The 16,827-nt window shown below is 35.5% G+C and overlaps 2 protein-coding genes across 2 annotated transcripts; both read left to right on the top strand.

Annotated features, from left to right (window-relative positions):
- Positions 1 to 3,117: 3,117 nt before the first annotated feature.
- Positions 3,118 to 9,835, top strand: LOC129377948 (protein translocase subunit SecA-like). Its single transcript, XM_055058170.1, has 3 exons — positions 3,118 to 3,193; positions 3,448 to 3,570; positions 5,773 to 9,835. Exon 3 carries the CDS (start codon positions 8,420 to 8,422, stop codon positions 9,833 to 9,835), a length of 1,416 nt encoding a protein of 471 aa, XP_054914145.1. The 5' UTR covers positions 3,118 to 3,193; positions 3,448 to 3,570; positions 5,773 to 8,419.
- On the top strand, positions 9,791 to 16,320 carry LOC129378078 (uncharacterized). The gene is made up of 2 exons (XM_055058356.1): positions 9,791 to 13,316; positions 14,232 to 16,320. The coding sequence occupies exon 1, from the start codon at positions 10,900 to 10,902 to the stop codon at positions 13,282 to 13,284; it is 2,385 nt and encodes a 794-aa protein (XP_054914331.1). The 5' UTR covers positions 9,791 to 10,899; the 3' UTR covers positions 13,285 to 13,316; positions 14,232 to 16,320.
- The last annotated feature ends 507 nt before the right edge of the window (positions 16,321 to 16,827 follow it).

Genomic DNA, 16,827 nt, shown 5'->3' with positions numbered 1-16,827 from the left:
ATGATGGGTAGTTCTAAAATTATGGAGGTTTTCACCTTAGCTGATTTTAAACAACACCATACTTATGTTAAACTACTAAAAATACTCGAGCCTAATAACAAGTGCTTGTTGTTAATTAGAGAGAAGAACTGCTATTAATAGGTGTGGCTTTTGCAGTGATGAAACAAGATGGCAACTCAGTTGATTGCTTCATTAGCTGGTGCCCGCATTGTAGGTAGTTATTGGCTTGATGAGTCCCTCTTGATACCAGTTTAATTAGGTAATCCCAATATCCAAATCATAGAGTAAATACAGTGAGACTGCAGGGGTTTGGCGGTTTTCTGACCAGTTAGAATTTTCACAAAAGTAAAATGATCGTTTTTGTGGCGCATCTGTATCTTTTTTAAGGGATATGTAAACGTTGCCATAACGACCAGAATCAAAGTGCTTCAGGCAGTGGTCAAGACCAAACTTATTTTTGTCAACAGCTGTCAATGTTTTTTTTTTAATCTTTATTCACAGTTTGAAGATTAGGTGCTGATTTATTTTGTCTACCAGCACTTATGCTTTACTGAAGTCTTTTGTTGCGTTTTTTTTTTTTTTTTTGCTTTTGATTCTGTTTAAAGTTTTCCTTTCTGCTATGGTTATTTCATTACCAAATAATGAAATGAACACATTTTATTACATTACAATTCATTACAATTCTTCAATAAATGGAGGGTTTGTGGTGGAGGACTGTGAAATAAACTTTGAGCTTTAAGAAGTAAAAACTTTGTGTGGATTCACTTCGAATGAGAAACTCTAGTGTTATTTTGGAACTATGTGCAAAACGATCTGATAATTGGACACTAACCGGAACGAGGAAATGAAGCTCAACAGCTGTGAAACTTGTTTCTTGGACTTATTTCTCTCTCATCTGAATAAGTTCAGCAGGTGGAGGATTGACAACGTTATTGTTTAAAAACTTCCTTGTACTTTTTGGTTTCACTTTCAGCCTTAGTGAGAATCTTTAAAATGCTGTTATGGCATTTTGAATAAACACAATGACAAAATGCATTTGGTTGTTCATGTTTGTTCTTGATTGACTTAGTACCTCATATTAAATAGGATTATTAATAATGTTCACAAAATAAAATGGTCATGTCCTCAGTCTTTCAGCATACACAGTTTTTTGTTTTTATACAAATGACCAATTCTCCCATAGACATATTTTCTTGTGAGACTTTGAACTTTTATAACAAGGACCTTTGATTCTTTGCTACTATCTACCAATTACTTTGATAAAATTCTTAAGTTTTCATTGGGATCTTTATACCTTTCTAAATAGTCACGTTTGTGCTTTGTTCTTATCTGAGAATTTAGGTGTTTTGCATAGCGCATGGAGCAATATTTGTGTATTTGTTCCTTTAAGAAACTTATTTTTGTTTCATGTTTTTAAATCTTTATTCACAGTTTGAAGATTAAGTGCTGATTTATTTTGCCTACTTATGTTTAACTGAAGTTTATTGTTACACTTTTTTTGCTTTTGATTCTGTTTAAAGTTTTCCTTTCTGCTATGGTTATTTCATTACCAAATAATGAAATGAACACATTTTATTACATTACAATTCATTACAATTCTTCAATAAATGGAGGGTTTGTGGTGGAGGACTGTGACATAAACTTTGAGCTTTAAGAAGTAAAAACTTTGTGGTGTGGATTCACTTCGAATGAGAAACTAGTGTTATTTTGGAACTATGTGCAAAACGATCTGATAATTGGACACTAACCGGAACGAGGAAATGAAGCTCAACAGCTGTGAAACTTGTTTCTTGGACTTATTTCTCTCTCATCTGAATAAGTTCAGCAGGTGGAGGATTGACAACTTTATTGTTTAAAAACTTCCTTGTACTTTTTGGTTTCACTTTCAGCCTTAGTGAGAATTGCTTGCGTTTCCTCGAAAAACCTTTTGTGTTCTCTTGCAGTAATGTTCTGATTACTTCGTGCAGCATATTGTAAGCCTTTCTTATGGTGCCCTTTCTACTTTCTGTTTTAATATAGCCTAAGGCTATCGTGAGGTTTTTTCATGTATTATTCCGTTGTAAAATATATTAAGTTTATACTAAGTCTTTTTTTAAGATAGAAATGGACCCTAAGTAGGAAAGAAAGAAAAAATACATCCAAACTATGTAGTCTGTTTCAGAGTTATTATCCCAGGTAATCAGTCATCTGACAGATTTTATCTCTTTTGTGTTTGTAGTCTGAATGGTTTAAAGGGTTGTTTTCAGTGCAGTTCCGTCTCAGCCTTACACAAAAAGACATAAAATGACTTATTGCGAGCGAACGCAAAAGTTTTGCAAGGTCACGCAAAAGAAAATATGTTCCCATATCCCCCCGGGGTGCTCCCTACAACAATGACACCTTCTGATCAATTATGCTTTTATTTTGAAGAACGACCTATTTCTTTTTCATGTGCAGAGATGGTAACAAGTCAGTGTTTTGCCAGTTTCAAGTAAGTCTCCAGTCTTTATCCTGATGTCCTGAGTCAAGTTTCTTGTACAAGTCAAGTCTCAAATCAAGACGGGCAAAGGCCGAGTCAAGTCCCAAGTCCTAAACTTGAGTCTTCCAGTGATGAGGATAAGATGAGGAAAGCAAAACTGCTGTATTCTACAACATGAAGATGGCTAACATCAACTGTCTCATAGCAAAAGAAAAGTTTACAAAAAAAGTGTACAAAAAGTACAGTTCTTTGTACAACTTGAATTGTCAAACAAAGTTATACGTCATATTTACATCTGAGATCCTCTTCTTGCAGCTTTTGCATGTTGCCCTCTTTTTTGTTGGATGCTTCGTAATTGATGCACGAAAGAAAATTTGTCACGTTTTTGCTTTAAGTTTTTTATTTTTCTTGCTTTTTTTTTTCAATCTTGATCATTTGATTGGTGTTGGAAAACAGAGGGACAGTCTGTGTGTGTTAATACGGAATGAGTAAAATGAATTAATGGGGCCCACTTGATAATTAATTTTGGATAAAACATCAAGTGTTCTCAAGTAAACAGGCTCAAGTCCAATTCAAATCTGAAGTGACTGAGTCAAAGCCATGTGACTTGAGTCTCCACCTCTAGCTGTGTGATATGCTGCACCTCCTTGCTAACCAAGCACAATTAGACAGTGTAAGATCCCGAAGGAACCAGACGCAAAGGTTTAAAATAGCACACTTGGAAACAAGAATGAGGTAAAAATATTAACTATGGTGATTTGTGATAAGAAATATTACTTGTTTATTTAAGAAGCAGTAGAACACAGTTGTTTGTGTATTTGCTTAATGTTAACATGTTTTATTTTATATGAGAGATAGAATATCTTGTTGTATACTTGGTTTAAAAGGCTCTTGAGGATATTTATTTATATTTCTTAATGATTAAGCCTTGAAAATGATTTTTACTAAACATGTCCAACAATGCTACATCATTTCATTTTATGCTACAGTCTTCACGGTGTCTATGAAAAGAAGAGACCAGATTAAACTGCACCCATTTGGAAGTCCCTGCATCTGGCTGTATCACTACAACTGGCTGCTGCAGCATTTGATGTTGTACTCTACAGAATGAGGTAGAATGAACATGTTAACAATAACTAAAAAATAGTTCCAGTGAAACCCCATCTTTAAGAAACATTTTTGTTTAACTTAAAAACAAAGATGTTTGCAACTTTGGCTAGATGAGTTTTGTTATGTTTGTCATATTCACAGTTGAGACAGTTGTGAAAAAACACTTTTTATGTTTATGTCATGATTTGCAAACATTGTAAAGTTTTCGCAATAGTGGAGAAACTTATTTTAGTCATGAGAAACTGAAGCTACTCAAAAACATCAACTTGTTTTGCTTGATATATTATTCCTGGTAAACTAACAGAGTATAAATAATAATTTCAATTTCACCTTTAAATAATTTAAGAAAATGCAAGTTAGCATTGTGCTGGACTATAAAGCTCTAGATTACTCTGCCTTACAAAAACACAAGTAACAGAGTACATTGTCTTCTTATTCTCTGCTGTTATTTCCCATCCTGTCAGTTTTGGTAAATTACCATCTGGTAGGTTTGCAGTTGTCTTACTTTCCATATGACGCACTCAAAAGACTGGTGTTAGTTGTAATGTCAAAAGTACAAACACCTTGTTCTTTTAATATATGAAAGTACTTGTTATTTACTTGTTTGCACAGAAAACTGTTGTACAACATCAAAGTATTCATAGTACTTTGATGTAGTAAGAGTAAAAGGTGAATTTATACTTAAACACACATACACTATTATAGCAAAATCATTTGACAACCATTTGGTGTCCAAAGACAATTACTTTGTTGAGTTTAGTAGAAAGTAAAAGCTGAATGAATGTGCAAATTTATCCATTTAGAACAGGGCAACCTGAAATGTCTTCTAAACAGTGAACCTCCTCAGACAGGATGTGAGAAGATTCTGTTGTAATTCATTTTAAAGCCTAACTGGATATGTGTAAAATTGTCACTGAAAAAGCATCTGCAAATGTTGTCCAGTAATCTTAGAATAAGCATTAAGTTGTCTTAAAATCCCACTCTTTAGTTAAATAAAGAAAATATATAATATATATTATAAAATATATAAGTAACAAAACAATTCATACAGAATCAACTCTTCAATTATGTTATAAAAGTTCAAAGTCTCACAAGAAAATATGTCTATGGGAGAATTGATTCATTTGTATAAAACAAAAACTGTGTATGCTGAAAGACTGAGGACATGACCATTTTATTTTGTGAAACATTATAAAGATTAATAATCCTATTTAATATGAGGTACTAAGTCAATCAAGAACAAACATGAACCAAATGCATTTTGTCATTGTGTTTATTCAAAATGCCATAACAGCATTTAAAGATTCTCACTAAGGCTGAAAGTGAAACCAAAAAGTACAAGGAAGTTTTTAAACAATAAAGTTGTCAATCCTCCACCTGCTGAACTTATTCAGATGAGAGAGAAATAAGTCCAAGAAACAAGTTTCACAGATGTTGAGCTTCATTTCCTTGTTTCTGTTAGTAATTATCAGATCGTTTTGCACATATAATAACACTAGAGTTCCTCATTTGAAGTGAATCAACATCATAAGGTTTTCACACCTTAAAGATCAATCTCAAAGCTCATTTCATAGTCCTCCAATTCCTCAATAAATTCCTCAATTTATCCAGGAATTATAAAGAAATGTTTTGTTCATTTTATTATTTTGGTAATGAAATGACACAACAGAATGGAAAACTTTAAACAGAATCAAAAGCAAAAAAAAGTGTAACAAAAAACTTCTGTAAATCATGAGAAGGCAAAGTAAAACAGCACTTAATCTTCAAACTGTGAATAAAGATTTAAAAAGACAAAACAAAAATATGTTTCTTAAAAGAGCAAATGCATACACATGAATACTGCCCCATGGGCTATGCAAAACACCTACATTCTCAAACAAGAACTAAGCACAAACGTGAATGCTAAGAAAGGTACAAAGATCCCCATTAAAACTTAATAACTTTGATAAAATTCAGAAGTATTTTTACAGAATCAAAAGTTCTTGTTTTAAAAGGTCAAAGAAAATAAATATTTTGATCCGAGTATGAGAACTTTTGTAAGGCACTGTATATCTAGATACACATTAATATAGTGTGTTCTCTTTATTGCCTTTCCATGAATACTGTTGTTTATTTGTTGCTTATTTAGTTTATTTATTGATTTAATCAAGTATAAAATATTTCATTTCTGTTTTCAAATGTGATTTTTTTTTCTTTCCTCGTAGGACAGCTTGAGTCTGCATAAAATTTTTGTCGTGAGTCCTCCATAAATGTTTCCAAGATGGGAAACACATCACCAAAGGAAAGTAACATGGGCGACTCCCTGAAGTGCTGCAAGTGTTACAAAGTATTGCCTCCTGTATGACCTTTGATGATTTCTACAAGGATATTGTCCATGGGCGAAATGTCTACATCTACAATAGAGGACAATATTACAGACCAGTTGGCTATGATGATCATTATGAGTGTGGAAACTGCTTCCATGAGCCAATCAGGGAAGAACAAAGGAGAGAAGAGGAAAGAAGGAGAGAAGAGGAAAGAAGGAGAGAAGAGGAAAGAAGGAGAGAAGAGGAAAGAAGGAGAGAGGAGAGGAAAAAAAGAAAAGAAGAAGAGTTGAATCGAAAACTCCAAACATCCCTCGAACAAGCTGAAAAGCAGCATGAGAAACAGCTAAATGAATTGTCAGAAGAAAAAGAGACCAGGGTAAATGTTCTAATTAGGCACATTGATCAGTTCAACAAACGACACTCACAGTGGCAAAGATGAGTTTCTAGAAATTCTGTCACTGAAATATAATATTGAGATTTCAGATCTCAGTATCACCAAGGTAACAGATAACCAGCTACTGAAGATCGTCTTGGCGCTGGACAATCTTCTCAGTGATGAATGGAGAAATAATCCCCCATCCCTCAGCACTCTGCAGCATGTACAAGTTTACGTCACAGAGCTTTGTGCCGTGTCTCTGGAATTACCAGAGGAGGCATCGCGGGAAAATGTCTTCAATCATCTGCAGTCCTTGGTTGGGATTATCAGTGAATCAGCAAGTAATGTTTCAGAGAGTTTCCAGTTGACTCATGCGCTATATACTACCCTGATGCACTTCATCACTAAAAGTGAAATCTCTGACTGTGATGCAGTCATTGTAGCCAAAAGATGGTCAGAAGAAGAGCTCACTATGGTGCAACTTTTTCCTACACAATTTCTGAACGTCCTTGCATCATCATTTGAAGATGCTCCTGGTAGAAACTCTGTTGCAACTTCAAATGTGGAAATGCAAAGTTTTAGACTCCTCTTATCAAGGCTCACATATTCAATGACAAGAAAAACTACAGTGAAACCATTGAGATGATCCATAGACTTGTGCAGAGAGAGCAATGGACACCAACTAAGGCCTTGAATCTGCTCAAAGCAATGTCATTAAAATGGCAAGAGGATGTTTCTATAGCTAAAGTCCTTTCATTGGTAAACGTTTATGAGATATCACCAGGCTGGACAGATGATTCAGGATGTTCTCTCACACAGTTCTTCACCTTGCTGATTTTGAAAGTTACTATCACGATTTTCAAGCAGTTTTCCGAAAGAAGGAAGTTAGCAATGTAGATGCAACTCTGGCTGACATAAAGGTGTCAGAGAACTTAGATGACTCTACAATTAATGGAATGAAAAAATTGATTATTGCTGTTTTGACAGTTTTAAAAGATGGACCAAAAGAGTAATATTCATAAAAGATTCTTTAAAAAGTGAAATATTTGACATAGAATATCAACAAAATGCCTGTTTCAGATCTGCAAAGCAGTTTTTGATGCAAAAGGCTGGTGGCCCACATCAAACACATGGTGCAGTGGTGTCTGCTGCTTCCAATTAAGGAAACTGAAATACCGCAGCTGTTTTTTGCTGAACAAGACTCATGTGTCATAGCCATGATTTCAGCATTACATTTCTACCTGGGAAACAAAGTGGACATTGTGCTGAACTCTGACCCTGAAGATCAAACTAAGGAGTGGTCTGACTTCTACAAGAACCTTGGAATATCTGTCAGGACAAATATCAGGGAACAAACCGATTCATCCTTTAGGAAAATCTATGAGGCTGACATTGTGTATGGTTCCCTCGATGACTTTGTGTCTGACTACTTGTATCTGCAGGTTGCGAATAAAACTCAGATTCTTCAGCTTAACAGAGGATTTATAATTGAGGAGAATGTCTCTCTGCATTCCATCATTTTGATCTGTTAAAACTAAAGAAAAATGATTTTCTGAACATTCCCACTGACATCCTGCAAAACATCTTGAGTAAATTCTGCAGTGAAGATTTGGAACAAACAAAAATATTTACAACTGCTCTTTTTCAGACTCTTCATGCAAACCTAAACAAAGATGCATGCACTAAGAGTAGGATGTTTGGTATCCTGAAGAAAATCACAGGAAAGGAAATTTCCCTCATGAGGTCATCCTGACCTTTATTGAAAACCTTCTGAGAGTGGTTTCTCATAAAACTAAAACCACAAAGCATTGCATCAACTTGTTTGGAGAGTTTATTTGCCTACAGCCTGCAGACCTGGACCTTCAAATGGACATCATCCGAAGCGTTTCAAATCTTGAGGAACAGAAAACTTTGGTTGCCATATGAGCTCTTTATTCTCATTGCAACATTAACTGAACATCATCATGATGAGGGCTGGATATCAATCATGAAGATATTGCATTTAATAGAAACATATCAAGTTTCCGCCAAGTGGCACAATGAGGAAAATGAATCTTTAATTAAACTCTTGGAGTCAAAGAAAACAAAACATCTAATCAATCATTTACAAGAACGCTGGAAGATGAGAAAATCAAAAACATTGACACGCTTTTTGATGAAATAAGGCAGATGAATGACATTGATGAGGAAACATTGAATAAATCACAGAAGATAGTTGCTCATGTGACAGAACTCATCGAAAAAGAAGAAATCAAGAAACATAATGACATAAAAAAGGCTAAACAACTCAGCAACAGCACAGAAACAGCTGATCTTCAGGAGGTCTTGGCAGTGTTATGCAATGCTGTTCATGATGAAAAAAAGTATTACCCCAGAGCCACTCAGATGATAAGTTGGTGCCTCTTGGCCTTGTCCAACACTGGGAAACTCCTGGAAATGGGAACTGGAGAAGGAAAGTCTTGTGTCATAGCAATGTTTGCGGCACTGCGTGTGTTCAGGGATGAAAAGGTAGATGTGGTGTCCAGCTCTTCAGTTTTGTGTCAAAGAGATGCAGCAGAATGGGAAAACTTCTACAAGAAATTTGTCATTACTGTTGACACAAACACAAATAAAACTGATGACAGCAGTCGAAAAGAGTGCTACAAAAAAGACATTGTCTATGGAACAATTGAAACCTTCGCTGCTGATCATCTTCGCCAGATATTTGAGATGAAAGATGTCAGGCCTGATCGCAGCTATCAGTGCATCATCATTGATGAAGTGGATTCTCTGCTGTTGGATCAGGGAGTGCAGCTCACCTACCTGTCCAGCCCCCTGGTCTCCATGGAGCACCTGAATACTATTCTAGCAATGATCTGGGGACATGTCCAGCAGTATGGCTTCCTGACATCAGAACACCAGACATTTGTCCAGGGTCCACCTGCTTCATTCTTCAGGGCCATCTTTGACTCAATAAACACAGAAGAAAGCGAAATTAATGATCCGCTGGACATTTTACACATTGCAGAAGAAACCAACATTGTACCACAAGGATTTACAGACGACATCCATAAGGGAGACAAGAACGACATCCTCAATAAGCTGAAAATTGTGAGTCAAGATGATGTGATAAATTTTTTGGGAGAAATGGAGGAGTATGTCCCCAATGGTTTTACAGTTTACACATTAAATGAGGAAGGACTGCTTTGTCCAAGAAAACTCAGTCCTTACAACACCAATCAAATACCAGACCTAAAGTTTCTTGTCTTGGGTGAAGGATTGTGTTGTCCTCTCTACAACTCAGAAGAAGTCCTCATCAAGCCCATTGCAGAGTTAATCTCAGAGAAGATTCAGTACACTCCTTGCACAGACAATACTGACAAAATTAGCATTCCTGGATTCTTGAGGAATCTCATTGAGACCAAAATGTGTTTGTGGGTGGAGAATGCCTTTCTGGCAAAGCAGTTGAAGGAAGGACGGGACTATGTTGTAGAGAATGAGAATATCTGTCCAGTAGACTTCAGATCCACTGGTATCATTGAACTGAATAAGAAATGGGGGATGGTCTGCAGCAGTTTGTGGAGATTAAGCATCAAGTCAAATTGAGCACAATTTCAGCAGTGACAAACTACGTTTCTAACATCTCCTTTTTTCAAAAGTACCATGGCAAAATATATGGGACCACACAGGAACACTCGGTACTCAAAAGGACATTCTGTTTTTGCAGGATTTATATCCAAGTCTGTCTGCATGCAGAATGCCAACATTCAACAGGAAGAAACTATATGAGGTCAAAGGAACTCTGAAAAAAACTTCTAAAGAGTGGAAATCAGAAATAAAACAAGTTGTCATGTCTCAGATTTCCTCAAATTCATACAGAGAGGGAAGAGCCGCCCTGGTGATCTGTGAAACTATCAACACAGCCAAAGAAATCTATGAAGAACTGAAAAGCAGCATTAAAGGTGAAATCATCCTCTACAGTCGAAGTGACAAAGAAAGTTTGAGCAAAATCGACAAGGAGCTGGAGCCTGGGGATGTTATTGTTGCCACAAACCTTGCTGGTCGTGGCACTGACATTAAAGTGTCCAAAAAGGTGAACAATAATGGAGGATTATTTGTCATCCTCTCCTTCCTCTCTGAAAACACTAGAGTAGAACTCCAGGCTTTTGGTCGAACAGCACGCAAAGGGAAACCTGGCTCTGCTCAGATCATTGCATGCACTGAACACCTGCAGCACGACTTCAGGTCAGCTACGTCTCTGGAGGAAGCCAAGATCACGAGGGACAGACTTGCAGCAGAAAAGATAAGTTCCATGATGGATGACGTTTCTGAGATGAATTTGCGTGAGGACCTGTTTTCTGAGTACTGTGAGACTCTTCATGATATTTACAAGAAAACAGATGGAGATGATAGAAAAGTTATTGTTGCCATCATGAATGAGTTCTGGGAATCTGGCTGCAAATTAAATCAGAAGACATTGAGCAGCGGAAGAAGAGTGAACTTCAGCAAAGTCTAAAGAAGGATTTATCTGTGGCAAGGCAAGAGTCTTCATCTCAAACTTCCCCATGTTCAAGCATTTATCACTACATCAATTTTGGAAACATTGCTTTGCATGATGGTAAATGGGACCTTGGTGCCAAACTGTTTGAAAAAGCCATGACAAAAGATGAATGTTGGGCAGCCATTGCTTTTTACAATCATGCATACTGTACCATAAAGGAGAGGAAACCGATTACCTGGACAAGGCTATAGAAGATCTAAGAAAGGCACAGGAGTCATTAAAGTATCTCAATGAGGAATGCATGATCTGTTTGCAATTTGTAAAAATGTCTTCTATAGACACAGCAAACTCTGACCCGACCCCTCTTGATAAACAGTTAACTACCAAGTGTAACATGTATGACCTTTTTGGTAAAAACATCGATGAAGCCATCGAAAAACTTGATGAAATCCAAAAAAAGGGTAGAGATGCCTTAGCCAAAAAATCTTCAGTTTTTTCTTTCATTTCACTCGCTGATGAAGCTCTCCAAGAAGAAGCCTACATCCTCTACAATCGAGGTCTGAAATATGTGTTTGCTGTTGAGGAGAAGCCCCGTTTCTGCTGGGAGGGTCTGCTGGTTTTCTGTTTAGGAATTTTGCAGATTATTGGAGGAACTTTACTCACTGCATTTACAGTTGGTACCTTGGCTCAAATTGGAATTGGTCTCATTTCAGAAGGACTATCTGACTGCACTGAAGGTATTACAGCCATGATAAAAGGAGAGTTCAGCTGGAAAGAATGGGGTATTGGAAAAGCCATTTCCATCGGTGTTTCCATCTTATCATTTGGAGTTGGAAAAATAATTTCAAAGGGATTCAAGGCTGCCAAGGCAGCAATCAAAGCCATAGGTAAAAAACTGAAGCCATTGCCAAAGTTTCTCTCCAATCAGGCTAAAAATGGTTTAAGCACTGTCACAAAGACAAACATGAAAAATGCTCTAAAACTTACAGCAAAGAAAATTGTGGAGAAAGCAGCATCCTATGGACTTGGAAAAGCAGAGGAGAAATTACTTGAACAAATACTAAAAGGAATTAAAAATGAAGTGACGAAGGGAATTACTGAAAAAGTAAAATCCAAATTGGAAGAAGAGCCATTAGTGAACTCCATTATTCTTTCACATGTTGAGGACAGAGAACAACTTTGTGATCTACTTAACAATGAAGAGAAAAGGAAGAAACTGCAGGACATTTTTGTTAAGTATAGCAATACTTCCATAGAACCATTGAGACCAGACCTGAGGTGGGAGGACAAGTTTAATTCATCTCTTACAGAAATATTGGACTCAGCTGTAGATGAGGCTAAGAAAGCTATAAAGGTAGCTAAACTTAACAATGATTCAGCTAGAAAATGTTCTCTGAAGAAAACAAACCTAGTTCTCAAAGCAATTCAAGTAACCCACTATGCTGCACTTGCAGCAGATGCCATCCACACAGTGTCTACCATGTTAGGAAAGTTCTTTTCAAATTTTGAAAAAGAATTGGATATATATAAAAAGGAAGTTTTGTTTTCAGAGAAACAAAACTCCCTTCAATCAAGAATATTTAACTTTTTCAATAAAAAGATTACATTAACTGATCTTACTTCATCAGACACTGAGCTGCTGAGCGCTTTCAAACAGGACTTGGCTGAAACCATCAGTGGTCTTTTGGCTGATGCTTTGGTGGAAGTGTTTCACCAGAAGTTTTCCAGTCATATGGTTTCTATTGCTCACAAGAAAGTAAACCAATTTATCAGCTCAACTTTAAACACTGACAGAACAAACGCAAAACTTACCGCTGGGCAGAACAACAGTTACATTGCTCATATGCCATTGGATCCAGGTTCCACACGTTCAGCAAATCCTTGTAATCACTCAAATTTGCACGCTGTCAAAATCAAGAACCCAGAGACACCAGGTACAATTTTTGATGTCAGAGTCCTATCAGAGGCCACTGCCACAAAAGTTATTATTCATGTAGAGAACAAACATGGACAACTCACCAAATTACAGGAGATAATTCCAGGTAGCAAAGCTACCATTGACACTGTGGCACTGATCTACAGACCAAGGAGTACAAACCACCCAAATGGCCACTACGATGTTCTTATCAACAACAAGATAATAACCATAGACAGCAAAGACAAAAGTTCCCTGTTTCATGCTTTTGCCCGAGGCAACAAACCAGATGCCAATGAAACAACAATTTCTTCAGAGGCAGTCCGCCTCAGATCTGTGGAGGCCGACACACTCCTCAAAAACCCAAGCCAATGGGAGCCTTTTGCCAAGCGGAAAAAGTGGATGGAAAAGATCAGAGGAGGAGATTGGTACATGGCAGAGGCAGATGGGCCAGAAAGAAAGATAGAAGAAAATAGATCACTTCTAAGGAAAGCGGTTGATAGGTTAACAAAAAAGAAATCACCTTCACAAGAATCTTCCACTGATGTAGATGAACCAACAGATCTACAAGATCTGGAAGATTTGCTACATTTTGAAGATCATCTATATTTCGAAGATCTAGTAGAATATCTATTCTAGTAGATCCAAAGCCACAGATCTTTAGCGTACTGGTAAGAGGACATCTAATATTATTTTTTCATAGTTTAAATTGTATTTCTTGATCGTCCTTTTTTCTTATTATGCTTTGTTGTGTCAATTTTTTGTATCCGTCAATGCAAATACTTGTGCTAATAGATTTATGTATTAACAGTGATTTCATAATATTAGTACTGTTTTAAGTTTTAAGGTAGGTCTACATATTTTGCAAGAAAAAGCAAGATAGCTTTAAATATACTTAATATTTATTATGTGGTATTTTTCTCATGCTATGTTTAAACACAAACATTAGATAAGGATAAACAAATTCAATTGCAATTGTATTTTGCACACCCCTGGCACTCAGGGGTGTGTTTCTATAAGAATGTGAAACCATAATAGTTGAGGATGTTAAATCTATGATCAGTTTGGAATAAGTGAAGAAAACCAAAGTCACCTGGACTTATACTCTAGGAAATATGAATAGTAAAAGGACATATATATCTTCTGGAGGGAGACAAGATTGAAATAAATTCTGCAAAATTTTTTGGAAGGCAAAGCAATGCAAAAGGCATTTAAAAATATTTACATGTTTTAATTTGACTGAGGCTGAAGCTAAAATATTTAAGATCAGGAGACAAAGAAGCTCACCAGTTGGGAGGAGTGATAAGGACAAAGTAAAGAACAGAGACAAAGCACACAAAGAAAATCACCACTCAGAGCCTCAGTTCCTGACAAACAACAAAAACAGCCTTAATAAAACAGTGATGTCACAATACTTAAATACATGGACATCGAATAGTTCTTCAGTTCATTGAAATGATCCAGTCAAGGCCCCAGGCACAATGAAGATTGAATGAGTTGTAGAGAGACAATTATTTTCTTACTAATACATTATGAACTCTGTTGAAACTCAACCACTAACCAAAATATATGTTATGTTTTTACAGTGAGAACACAAGCATGCTGGTTCAAAAGATGAACAAAAATTTTGGCATTCTTCAGCTGATCATCATTCATGCAATGCATATATAAATTCCTTTTTGTCTTTAGTTTGATTATTTTTTTATTAAGGAAAGTCTAAAACATTGTGTTTTTTGCTTCATGCATATGTAGTTTTTTTAATCCGTCTTTGTAACATGCTTTTAACATATTTCACATTTTGTGGATTTTAGTAACACGAGTTTCAAATGTGTCTAAAATATATGTAAAATATTTATTTTATTTCTGTCAATTTAGTGAAGGGTTTCCTTATTTCTATTATTTTCAATCTATAACAAAATATTACTAAAGAAATATTCTTACCTTTTTCTCTTTTGAAAAAAAGAAAAATGTCAAATGTAAAATTTATATCAAGATTTCACTTAATTTTACAAAATATGTTACGCATGTATGTATGTTTAACTTATATTGCAATAATGGGCATTTTCATATTCTATGTTTTCAGTATAATCTAAATGAAATAATCAAATATAAATTAGTCCTTACAGCAGGGAGGCATGTCTTGTTCTCCAGGAGACAAAATAAAAAAAAATTATTAATTTTTTTCCTTGAAAGTGTAGAAGTCAAAACTGGATCCTTTGTTTTAATGATTCAGATTATCTTTCTCCTTTCTTGAATTTGTAATGGGTATCCAGCATGTGGAAACTGTATTTTTATTTTTTATTTTACTAATGAAAGTAACTTTGCAAGAACAAGGGAACATCTCAGTCCAGGTCCACTGTAGGGACTGGCTTTGCACGTGCCTTGGAACAGTTTCTTTTACTGTTCATGTCGATTCCTATACTTTTTTTCCTTTTTTTTAATTTAAAATAGATTTTGTTGTTTTAAATTACACAAAGAAGGAAGTTGTGTTTTTTGCTTAGAAAACATACACCGCAACTGTGAGAATGCAACTTGTGAAACTTATTTAATAAGTTGAGAACATGGAAAGATATCAATCCAATCATAAAAAAAGTGACACAGATTTGTTGTTTGTCTTCATTTTGCTAAATATGCTAAAGTCTCAGTACTCTTTGTAATCCATTTTGTTTCTTTTTTGTCTAAACATCTCCATCAAATGTTCAGATTTATTTTTTTGACCAGTTTACAGAATGTTTTGAGTGTTTTGTTTTTTTATGCTAAGGTAATAACATTAAATCACTTATATTTCAGTTCGGGTACTATAATGGAAATATATTTTCATTTTGATTGTCATTGTTTCATTGTGAAATTTCAAAGCTTGTTTTACTGAATTTAAGAAAACATTTAATACCTTTAGGATAAAACTAAATAATACTTATGGATATTATTCTTTGGAGACCATAATTTACACATTTAATAAATAATAAAAATTGATGAAAGGATTAAAAAATCTCTACGAAAGAAGCAGAGTTTTATATCTTACCTAGAATGATAAAGTCACATTTAAACTCACATATATTGCTTATGAAGCCAAAATTTAAAAATTGCATGATGGGGGTTTTACATATTTTATTAAAAACCTTTTTCTTTGTGCATCTTTTTTATGTTTGTTGGATAAATTGTGAGGTTATTGATCAAATATTTGTTATTCTCATGTATCTTTATAATGTATATTATAAAGATACATGCTTATATGCTTTTATTGTTTAATTTCATCTTAGAGTTAAGGATGTTTCTGTATTGTTGAATTACTCTGATTCCTTTCTCAGAAGGCCTCACTGAAGAAAAGCAGTGACAACAGATTTCTGCAGGGTTATCTCTCGGCGGGAAGCAAAACCTCTTTGACCGGCTCGATTGCTATAAAACTATGACAATTTGTATTCAGGTCACATAGTGAAGATGTACAACTTGCTGTTTAACCCTGTATCTTTAACGAGACTATCAAGTGCAAGATACCTTGTGTTTTAGTTAGTGATTGTCATTGGCGCTGTAGCTTTGTGATGAAGTGTTTTCCCCTCCCTTTAGAGTTACAGCGTTCTTTGTGATTAGGGATCCTAAAAACAATAAAAAGAAAGGAGCAGGCAAATGTGGTTTCAGAGTGGGAGGCGATTGTAACTAAAAGCACATCACTGTCTGTTCTCCTCGCACGTAAGAAAGAACCTAACTCTCTTGTCTTTCCTGTGTTTGTTTAATCTGAGGTGTTAAACCTGACAATGTTGTTTCAAAATGTGATATTAATCAAGTGATAAAGATGTTTCATGTTTTCCTTGAATTGATGACAGTAATCTTGGAAAGACAAGGGAGGTTGTTTGCATCTTGGTGGATTATCTAAGAGGAATTTGTATTCAGGTTTCAAGCTGTCTTTTCAATGTTAATGTCTGACTGGATTGTGTCTGGTAAAATAGAGAAAACTGGCTCTCTCTCTCCAGCTGCTTTTGAACAATATGTTCCCTCTTTGATGAATTTCTAACCAGTTAAAGAGTGAGACAGTTAATAAAAAGAACCTGATTTAAAGATCGCTTGAATCTGAGACCAAACACAGAAGCTGCAAACCACAGCAAGAAAACTTAACCTAGAAATCTGGAAATTTCATACTCTTCTGATCATCTTTGAGTACACAAGCTAATGAAGAACAAATAAATC

The sequence above is a fragment of the Poeciliopsis prolifica genome, unplaced genomic scaffold (assembly GCF_027474105.1).
Source record: "Poeciliopsis prolifica strain line A6 unplaced genomic scaffold, Auburn_PproV2 SCAFFOLD050, whole genome shotgun sequence".
In the NCBI taxonomy this organism is placed as follows: domain Eukaryota; kingdom Metazoa; phylum Chordata; class Actinopteri; order Cyprinodontiformes; family Poeciliidae; genus Poeciliopsis; species Poeciliopsis prolifica.
The sequence above is the reverse complement of the archived record's forward strand: the minus strand, read 5'-3'. Positions and strand labels throughout refer to the sequence as shown.